General features: G+C 43.2%; 1 protein-coding gene across 2 annotated transcripts in view; it reads right to left on the minus strand.

Annotated features, from left to right (window-relative positions):
- The window catches only part of FVE (Transducin family protein / WD-40 repeat family protein), a 111,514-nt gene extending 101,667 nt beyond the window's left edge, over window positions 1-9,847 (minus strand). Inside the window, exon 1 of one of the 2 annotated variants that reach the window (XM_086530236.1) lies at window positions 9,579-9,847. In XM_086530236.1, coding sequence (XP_086386362.1) covers window positions 9,579-9,697 — 119 coding nt within the window. In that variant the 5' untranslated portion in view covers window positions 9,698-9,847. The remainder of the gene's footprint in view (window positions 1-9,578) is intronic. The other variant, XM_086530237.1, reaches the window with a different exon arrangement.
- Between the last annotated feature and the right edge of the window lie 1,221 nt (window positions 9,848-11,068).

Below are 11,068 nucleotides of genomic sequence, written 5' to 3' on the forward strand. Positions count from 1 at the left end.
GCCCTACCTAGTTCCCAACAAAAGTGACTTAATAAATAAGTGAAAAATGTCAAAAATAGGGAAAATAGGTTTAATGCACTCGAAAATTCCCCTGATGGATTCTGATGGATTCTGATGATAATGTTGTGTACAACCGGAGGATATGCATCCAATCTAAGTGCCTGGACATGCACGGTCTACAAACAGACTCACAAAAGTGCCAGAACACTTCCTAAGCTAGACTGACTGGACTGACTGAACCCTTGTCATGTTGTAGCTTATCCACGGACATAGGGTTCAATATGTCACGTGACATCCCCTCCTTTTCAAAGTGAGGTACTGGTACCGAACTGTATGGCGTCGAGGGAGATCGCCAATAACATCCGGAATCCTGGAAAGGACTCTTCGCCGGCCCACTCTGATGTGTGGGTCGTGCGATACTTGAACTTCATAAAGGTCTGCAACGCTTGCTTCTTTGGGTCGGGCCTAAAGCGACAAAATCTTATGTAGCTTCTTTAATGCTTCAACTTTGTCTATGGACGTAGGTCCGTCTTCTTCAAGAATCTCCAAGACTGAAAATTCCTGAAACCACTTCCAACACAAAAACATGAACATACCCATTCCATGTAAAGTGACTGGAAAAAATCTCGTCTTCGCTAAAGACTGCATGCAATGTAGATGAACAAATAGACAGAGTGCCAAACCATTCACCACACACACGCAAACAATGAGATTGAATCTTGTCTTTTTTATCTAAATCAATCAACTGTGGTATTTCACAACGGAAATGCCCATGCTTGATACTCAATCTTTCTTGAGCTCTTTCTACGACTGTGTCATGCCAAGGAAGAGACATGGAATGTGACTTCCTTGAATGCATACTTTTCAGCTTTTCATGAGAAATCCGCATACATCCGTGCTCATTCATGAGTGAAACGTGCTCAACGTACAATATATCATGCCTAGGAAAAGGGATCACATAAAGACGCTGACTAAAATACAGGAAACGATCACGAATGACACACTCGTACAATGCGTGCTGACTAACCACTCGTACACATAATACTTCATGTGAGGGTTCTTTGGACCTAGGCTCGAGAGCCAAGATCGGTTCTTCCTAAGGGGGTTCTTTCTAAGGGAGTTCTTCCTGAGGGGGTTCGTTGGACCTAGGCTCGAGAGCCAAGATCGGTTCTTCGTGATTGATCGAATCTACAATGAGGTTAGCTTCACTAGAGAAAGTATCAACTAAACCATCATTCTTGTGAACAATCACATCTTCATGCAAATCATCATGCTCGTGAGAAATCACATCTTGATCATCATGTTTGTGAGAAATCACATCGTGATCATCATGCAAATCATCATGCTTGTCATTCGAATCATCATGCAAATCCTGTGTGTCATGCTCGGGAGAAGAAGAGACTAAGAGAGTGTCCTTTTCCTGAATCTCTTCAGTCTTCGCCTGCACATTAGAAATGAGAGAGGAAGAATGAACAACGTTCTTGCGATCCAATTCTGTTTTTCTTTCTGCGTACTTGCGATCAAATTCTTTGGCCTCCAAGCGTAATTGCTCGCGCTCACGCTCCATGGGTGCCATTCTTGCTTCATGCCACGTTGTCATTATGTCCATCATCGTCTTGCACCAAGCCTCCATAAGATCTGGTGCAATCCTTGGCGTAGATGGGGAAGGGGGAGGGTCAGAAAAACCTCCTGGTGGGGACAATTCTTCTTCGCTACTCCCATGCTCACCACCTCCAAGCGAAGTACCCATTCTGCTTCGAGTGATGACCATCCACTGAAGTCGTGGGTTCTTGTGGGTTCTTGTGGTCTTGGGTTCTTAAGTTCACGAGGAACTTGGATTCTTGGGGGTCTTGGTTCTTGGGTTCTTGAGGGTCTTGAGGTTCTTGAGTTCTTGTGGTTCTTGAGGTTCTTGCGGTTCTTCTTTCGCTTGCAATCTGTGTTAGAGAAGGATCTTCTCTTCACCCGAGTTCCGCTCTTTTCCGCGAGCGCACCCCTTGGCGGCCTTGCGCTCACACCAAGGTTGCTTTTTCTCACCTCACGTCGATTGGCTGGCCGCTAAGTGCACGGTCCGCTCTCAATGAGTGAAAAGAGGCACAAGGGGAGGCTGGACAAGCCCTTCTTTCTTGGGTTTCCTGTCACTCTTCAAAACACGGTTAGGAATCGACACGTCCAAGTGGACTTGGGTTACGTGCGATTGCATCAAGCAAAAAGAATTATGTGGTTCTTTCCTTGAGTGATACAAAACACTGCCAAAGCTCTGAAACCAATGTAAGGTGCAGCGGAAGTGAAATGTTGAACTTTGCTCAAGATGAGTGCTCCGAACTGTGCCCGAGGGTTCCTTTTACTTACGGAATGGAGAGCCTTCCATTCCTTTAGTGAGAGAGCGCAAATGATCACAAACAAAGTGGATGAACACTGTGAATGAAGGTACGTGAGACTGAGAGATAGAGAGAGAAGAGAATACGACACCGAGAAGTTGTCAAAACCTCCTCCGAAGGCCCCACTCTCTATGGCGAGAGCGGTCTACTTATGATTGCACAAATCTCTACAATGCTTGGACTTGCCGACGATGAGGATGACAACGAGACGGGTTGAAGTCTGAGAATGCTAATGGCTGAAATCTGCAAGTCTTTATCAACTGAATTCTGACTCTATGTCGGTGACGATGTCGATGGCGACAATGCGACAACGACGCGCTGTCAGCATCTGCGTTTTCCGGGCTGAATCTGCAAACTACGCGGGATCTGACCGTGCGGTGAGGAACTGCTGCAGGAAGGTGAGATTTGCGAGGTTCGGGGGTTCTACTATGGAGTCTGACTGCTGAAAACTTACAACGTTGATGCTTGTGGGGATTCCGTCGAAGATCTGCAAAAACGCTAAAGTGTCTTGCAGATGCAAAAACGCTAGGGCTGAAAATGGTCTTGCTCTGGAGAATCTACTAACGCTGGGGAGTCTGCTGCTTCTTGTTGTCGCCAGGCTGTTGTCAAAGTAAAAACGTTGGCTGATCTGAGGTTTTGTCCAAAAACGCTAGCCCATCTGCCATGGAGCAAAAACGCTAGGGTTCTTGGGGGTTTTGCTGAGAAGTTGCCTGTTGAGCAAGTGCTCCTGCTGCCTCTTTTGCCAGAAAGTGCTAGCTCTGGTTTGCTTATATATTATCTCAGCAAAATTGCCCTACCTAGTTCCCAACAAAAGTCACTTAATAAATAAGTGAAAAATGTCAAAAATAGGGAAAATAGGTTTAATGCACTAGAAAATTCCCTTGATGGATTCTCATGGTAATGATGTGTGCAACCGGAGGATATATGCATCTAAATTAAGTGCCTGGACATGCGCGGTCTGCGAACAGACTCACAAAAGTGCCAAAACACTTCCTAAGCTACACTGACTGGACTAACTGAACCCTCGTCATGTTGTAGCTTGTCCACGGACACATAGGGTTGGATGTGTCACGTGACATCAAGGCTGATCTACTGTAGATGAACACCAAGGCTGATTTGCAACTGAAAAACGTTGGCTGGTCCTTGTGGCTGAAAACGCTAGGTTCCCTTGCTAGTCTTGCTGAGAAAGTGCACTGCCAGATGTTATCTGCTGCCTCTTCTGCCAGAATCTAGCTTCCTTATATATTTCCTTAGCCAAATTGCCCTACCCAATTTCCCAACAAAGTCACTTAAAATAATAAGTGAAAAATGGCTAAAATAGGGAAAATGGGTTCTATGCATTGTAAAATGCTCCCGATGGGTAGTGACTGTAATCTAGAATCTAGAATGGTAATAAGTCGAGCTTGCGGTGCGATTCTTTGTTTTTTGGAGTTTGGGCTACAGCAAAGGTCTTTTAGCTTTTTGAATTGACTCTTCTTCGAGTTGATATTCTAGTACTTCGTGAAGCATTTGCTTCATTGTCTTCTTCTTTGATTCTATTGGTGAGATTTGCATTGAACGAAGAGTCAATACACCGGAGTTTATGATTAGATACACTTCAGAGTAGAGATTTCCTTGTGAAGTCCCATTTGAGCTTTGAGAGATTAAATTCAATTTTGAAGCAAAATAATTACTACTAAAAGCCATAAAAACAAAATGTAATCACCAAATCTGGCAAAAAATTTACATCTCGGATAATATGCTTATTATCTGATATGGTGTGTGCAACCAGAGGATATGCAACTACTCTTAAGTGTTTGGACATGCACCGTTTGCGAACAGACTCACAAAGGTGCCAGAACACTTGCTAAGCTGAATTGAACCCTAGTTATGAAGTAGCTTGTCCACAATGTACATGCACATAGAGTTAGACGTGCTTGTGATAGAGAAGAAGCAAAGGCAATAGAGGAAAAATTATGTAAAGAGTGATGACGTGGCAAAGCTATACGGAATCCATACGGACACCCAGATTTTGCGCTGACAGGTGTTGACGTGACAGTGTACTTATTTCCGCCTTTTGCGCTGACTAGTGCTGACATAGCATTATACGGATTTCTGTAATTTGCACTGGCAGCTTTTGGACAAGATGCTTTTGGACTAGTTGCTTTTGAGTTTGAAGGCTTTTAATGTAATCTGATTTTCATAGGCCAAGGGCCTTTAAATATGTGCAGAGGACTCATTCTCTAGCATGCTTCGGTGAGAAGGTGCAGAGCACGAGTATCGGCATTGTACTGAGTTCAGAGGAAATACTGAAAGGGGCGCCAAGGTTTGGGGCCAGTACACTATGGGATAGAATTCCACCACTCCGTTTCGCGTGTGCTCTCTCTCTTTTGGTTCAGTTGTTATTGAAGTGCTAAAAGTCTGTCCTTTTCTATTGGCAACTGGTGTCCGTCTTGTGACGGTGATATCAAAGCTTCAAGCGTGTGCTTTTCTCAAAGCATGCCGGTCCTACCAAAGAGCAGACAGAACAAGATGGCGCTTCCAAAGTTCATTGGAAATTTTATTTGAAAGAATCTTTGCGCCTCAACCCCGAAGTTATTAGCCACTCCCACCCTTACTTCATCGCGCATCGGGCGCGCTACCGCCTTCATCGCTCATGTCTTACAGGGCATAAGCCATAAAGATCACCTGCAGAGAAGGATCAAAACTTTTCGAGCTGTCGTTTTTCTCAAAGGCAGTGCCATGCAGTGGTGGATGTCTATAACTACTAAGCCGCATGCTCCTCCAAGGACTTGGCAAGCTTTCAAGAAAAAAAAATCCCGAAGTTATATGGTTTCTGACATCTTCCTTCAGAGTCAACTTCTAGCAGAGTGGGGTATCCTAAAATGCTTGCCATGGAAACCCTAGCAGATTACGACTTGAAATTTTTGGACATCTCTCACCAAGTGTCTCTTCTCGAGTTGATAACCTTGGAGGTTCGTTTGATTGCTATGTCTAGGGACTACTATCGCCGCCAGAGGAACATTGTCTGTCCAAGAGCTGATGGACCATGCTGTGGTCGACTATAACCTTATGGAAGAAACCTAACCCTAATTTTTGATGCAGGTAAGTCAATCGACTTTTCGAGCTCGACTGATGTCGAGATTGCTTTTTAAGTTTGAATTTTGTCTTAGAATCTGTTTGAGAACTTGTTTGGTGATCCTGTTTTGCAATGGATGGTATCTGTTTTTAACCTGTCTTGGTGCCGATTTGAGTTGTTTGACTCTGGTTTTAATATTGGTTTCGATGATTGGTGATTTTAATTCGGAGTGTAGTGAGAAATGATGTATTGAATGCTTCAAAAATATTGTTGCCCGGACCTGGATGGTTATGCGGGAGGAGTATTAAGAAGTCTGAGCAGTGGTTACTTTCAACACCTCCAAATGACGCAGGCTACGATCTAAGGGCATTTGGTTGTAAGAGACCTCTATATCTCCCGGCCCGGACCTTTTTAGGTTATGCGGGAGGAGTAATGAGGGAGTCGTTCAATATCTCCCGGCCCAGACCTTGTTAGGTTATGCGAGAGGAGTGTTCATCGGTGGCTTTATGTTTCTATGTCTTGTAACATGCATATATGAGCATTTGTGTTGCATCGTGATGTGCCAGCCACTAAATATTCCTTATTGGATGAGATACTTCTGGAAGTCAACGACCGAGGATATCAAGAGTTCCGATCTGGAACGACTCCTTATTGGATGAGATTCTTTTGGGAAGCCAACGACCTAGGAAATCGAGAGCTCTGATTTGGAATGAAAAATTTGATTGTCCCTCAGATTGTCTCTCGGAATGTCCCTCGGAAATTTTTGAGCTAACTCGAGTTGTTTTGCAAATATGTTGTAATCGCGGACAATTACTTTCTTTCAAGAAGGCGGGATGTCACAAAGTGTTGACGTGTCAAGTATTGAAGAACGGAGCCAACCTTTAGATCCCGACCGAGGGGCCTAAACCCTAAGAGAAGAAACAGAAGTAGCAAAAGAAGAATTGCGTAAAGATTGATGACGTGGTAGAGTTGTACGGAATCCCACATTTTACACTGACATGCTGACGTGGCAATTGTACAACGCCTAGATTTCGTGCTGACGTGGTAGTGTACAGATTTTCGCGTTTTGTGTTGACTGAGGCTGACGTGGCACTGTACGGATTTTCATAATTTGCGCTGGCAGCTTTTGGACAAGATGCTTTTGGACCAGTTGCTTTTGAGTTTGAAGGCTTTTCATGTAAATTGCTTTTCATAGGCCAAGGGCCTTTAAATATGTGCAGAGGAGTCATTCTCTCGCACGCTTCAGTGAGAAGGCGTAGAGCGCGAGTACCGGCATTGCACTGAGTACAAGTAATATAAAGAAATACCGAAAGGGACGCCAAGGTTTGGAGCCAATACTCTCTAGGGTGGAATTCCGCCACTCCGTGTCGCGTGTGCTCTCTCTCTTTCTTTTAGTTCACTTGTTATTGAAGTACTAAAAGTCTGTTCAGACTGTTCTTTTCTATTGGCACGTGGTGCCCGTCTTGTGACAATAGGCAATAAAGAAAAAGAGGCACAAGTCTTTGGGGCCAATGCATCTAGAAGCGGAACTTAGCCGCTTCATGTCGACTCTCTCTCCCACCTTACAATGTACTTCTAAATACAGAGACCGCCTCCAACTCAACCTCTTGCTAAGGAAACCCCTAAGGTTGAGGAAACAGAAGAGGTACTCCAACCAGAGCAAATTTGGTAGAGTTCAAGAACTATTCTAATTTGGATGCTTGTTTCTAAATTGACTATTTTCTTACTTTTTTAGTAATTTCTATTTGATGAAATTTGGATATTTAAAGGTGTGCACTTGAACTATTAGTTCGCAACATTTGGTAAGCTAAAAAGGGTTCTTCTCAAGATGTGTCACATGACACATCCAACCCTATGTGTCCGTGGACAAGCTACAGCATGATCAGGGTTCAATCAGTCCAATCAGTCTAGATTTAGCAGTGATCTAGCACTTTTGTGAGTCTATTCGTAGACCGTGCATGCCCAGTCACTGGGTGTAGATACATATCCTCTGATTCCACACAGCATGATCATCAGAATTCCCATCAGTCAGGGGAATTTTCCAGTGCATTTAGCCTATTTTCCATTATTTTGGTATTTTCCAATTATTTTTTTAAGTGACTTTCCAACAAAAGTAGATAGGGCAATTTTGCTAAGTTAATATATAAGCAAACCCAAGTTAGCACTTTCTGGCAGAAGAGGCAACAGGAGCTCCCCACTCAACAGGCATCTTCTCAGCAAGAACCCGCATTACCCTCAGCACCCGCAAGCCTTGGCGACCTCCCTCCCCAAGCCTAGCGTTTTCAGTTTTGCCATCGCCAGCCCCCACCATGGCTTGGCGTTTTCAGCATTCTTGACCGCAGCAGATACCTAGCCCTAGCGTTTTGGGTTTCCCACTAAGCCTCGCGTTTTTGCATATCCTCAGCATCTCCCACAGTGCTCTGGCGTTTTCAACTTGCATCATCGCCACAGTCCCAGAATTCACCAGCGTTTTTGCAAACACTACCCCATTCTGCCAGCGTTTCCATTTTCAGCCATAAATGGAGCAAATGCAGCAGCGCTTTCAGCATTAGACACGACAGCAGATTCAGCCGTAGAAGCATTGTAGATATCCCCATTTTCAGCCCTCGAAAACGCAACCAAAACAGTCATTTTCAGCCACCCAAAGCAACCCAAAGATTTGCCGATTTTCAGCAGTTAGAAGACCACAGATTTCAGCCCTAAAGTCGTCGTCGTCATCGGCATAGTCCCAAGTTGCATCAGTCCATTGCATACGCATTGTACCACTTTGTGCAATCAAAAGTAGACCACTCTCGCCGACGAGGGTGGGGCCTTCGGAGGAGGGTTTTACAACGTCTCTGGTGTCGTATCTCTCTTCTCTCTCTATCTCTCAGTCTCATACACTTGCATGCACAGTGTCCATTCACTTTGTTTGTGATCATAGCACTTTCCATTAAGAACGGAAGGTTCTCCCTTCCATAAGAACTAAACGGAACCTTGAGCACAGTTCGGAGCACTCATCTTGAGCAAAGCGCAAACAATCATTCCGCTGCACCTAACAAGATGCCACTCGTGACTCAATTGTTTGTCTCTCCTCTAAGACATGCTTTGGCAAAGCACTCCTTGCGAAGCCTTGCAACATTTGGTAAGCTGAGATTCTTCTCAAGATGCCACTCAATTGCTTGTCTCGTTCCTAAGACATGCTTTGGCAAACATTCTTTGAGAGCCTTTCACAAAGAGAACATACAAATCTTGCTTCTGTCAATTTTCTATACAAGCAATCAAATGGTATTTCAATGGACACCAATTGTGTTGGTTTTTTCGTTTGTCTCTTTACATACCTGTTTAGACCTCTTGGGACATCACATTTCACAGTAAAATATGCTAGCCCTAAAAAATTTAAATTTGTTCGTTTCAAAAAAATAAACTAACTTTGCATTTAAGTTCCAGATAAGCGTGCAAACTCAATTTCTCTAAATTGCTAGAAAGACCACGAGCATAAGGCAAGACATCACAAATGACAAAAGATCAAGATGTCAATCGTCAACTAATCAACCCTATTGTATTGAAACACGATGGGATAAAACAAGAAAGAATATGTTACAGAGGGGTGATCATCATCCAAAAAATTTGCCTTTAACATTTTTCTCTTTAATATGCATGCCTCATTGTTACCCTTTCAAAGCTAAGCAGGACGTTCCTATCAGCCTCAAATATGAGCGTATGCATTGTATTGATGGGGAAGACAACTTAAGATAGTAATTTTTTAGATCTTTTTGGATAAAATAACTAATTTTTTCACCCTAAAAGAAATGCACGAATCACTAGCCGCCCATAGTGCACACATGGTAGGACCAAGCTACTGCAGGTCACCGCGTTGCGCAGAAAGGTGTTAAATGTTGGTCCATGTATGTGGAAAGCACAAAAGATCCTACAATGTACTTAAAAAGGGGTCCTACGAAGGTCTTTCTCTGACAAATGCATGGTGGACCATGTCATCTCTGCATGTCGAAGGCCCTGGGCTGGAGATGTCGGAACGATAGATTTAAGGAGCTGCGTTTTCGGCTCATGCATTTTGCAGTCACTTAGCCGCAGAAGTTGAAGACTTGTCAAACATGGGGCATAGGAATCATAGCGGTTTCAAGCAAAATCATAAAAAGTACCTGCATGACAGCGAAGGCCAGACTAGGTTATGGTTTGCAAGCCAGTCGTAGAGAACGGGAACGAGCGACTTCCACTGGGTGTACCGCTCCTCCACAGGACCGCTGTCGGCGCTCCGCATTTCAAACAGCCCGAGATCAACCAGGAAGAAACAAACACGGACTGCCTCCTCCCTCTCCCTCTCCCTCTCCCTCCCTCTCTCTCTCTCTCTCTCTCGCACGGGCCTACGGTGCTGCAGCACTCAATTCACTCTTTGTGCTCCCGCTTGAAAATTCATTTCAAAGAGTGAGCATTTCTGTTTCTAAGGAATTAAAAACATGGAAAATTACTAAAACATCCCTACAGTTTGTCCAAAATTAATCCTTGAATTTCGAAAGTTAAGAAAATAGCCTCATATCATTTCTGGATGGATTGCTCCAATTTTCACACCGTTTATTATTTTTTAGAATAAAATTCTATCTTTAAGGGTCTCAAAGACAGAATTTTTTGCTAATGAGCTCACAAACATTGGCATTTGTGTTGACACATAATGAATTGTTTCGTCATGAGTGCCCACAATAACATTTAAGATCCTAGTTGGAGAACCACTTCCTATGAAGACTTGCAAAAATAATTTTTTGGAGAATCTGATGTTTGTTGATTGATGATGGGGTATTTTTTGTGAGTTCTACAAAAACTTACAGGCATTTCTAAAACTTTTGCAAAATTTGCAAAATGTGATGTCTATTTTGGAAATTTCCACATATTCATGGGTATTTAGGTAATTTTCTCTTAAAAGAACTTCCCCTATAGGACTCAACAAACATCAAATGTCCTCCTTGGAGAGTATGGTAGTCTCATTGCGTTCACGTTTCTATTAACACAATGTCATGCTCTCTGTTATCACACATTAAATGATCTCTCCACGAAGGCTTTGCTTATTCTAGTTTGTTGATAGGTGGATGCGCCAACGACAAGCTCCATTGGCCACTTGATCTAGCAACTCTAATTCGGCAAGCATTTGCAAATCAACAAATACTTCGAGACAATTATCACAATTTCATGCTCTTTGTTATCGCACTTTAAGTGACCTCTCCACCAAGGCTTTGCTTATTCTAGCTTGTTGATAGGTGGATGTGCCAACAATAAGCTCCATTGGCCACTTGATCTAGCGACTCTAATTCGGCAAGCATTTGCAGATCAACATATACTTTGAGACAATTTAGTAGCATCAAACTTTCACAAAGCATTGCATAGGTAATTATTCTTTTGCTTAAAGCAATAGAAAGGTTGTGTTATCTAGAACATGTTGGTTGTATGTAAAATTCCCGTTATAAAGGCATAGCATTAAAGAGCAATGCCATGATCGACAATAATGATGTATTTAGTGTGATGGTTTCTAGAATGAACTATTCACTATGGGTGTACATGATGAAGCATGTATTAATTAGTTAAATTAAGGGATTGTGCAGTATTGTCCAAGGAATTGATGTACCTCTTGCATCTCCTGGCA

This window comes from Adiantum capillus-veneris, chromosome 15 (assembly GCF_014529385.1).
Source record: "Adiantum capillus-veneris isolate H3 chromosome 15, ASM1452938v2, whole genome shotgun sequence".
NCBI classification, from domain to species: Eukaryota; Viridiplantae; Streptophyta; class Polypodiopsida; order Polypodiales; family Pteridaceae; genus Adiantum; species Adiantum capillus-veneris.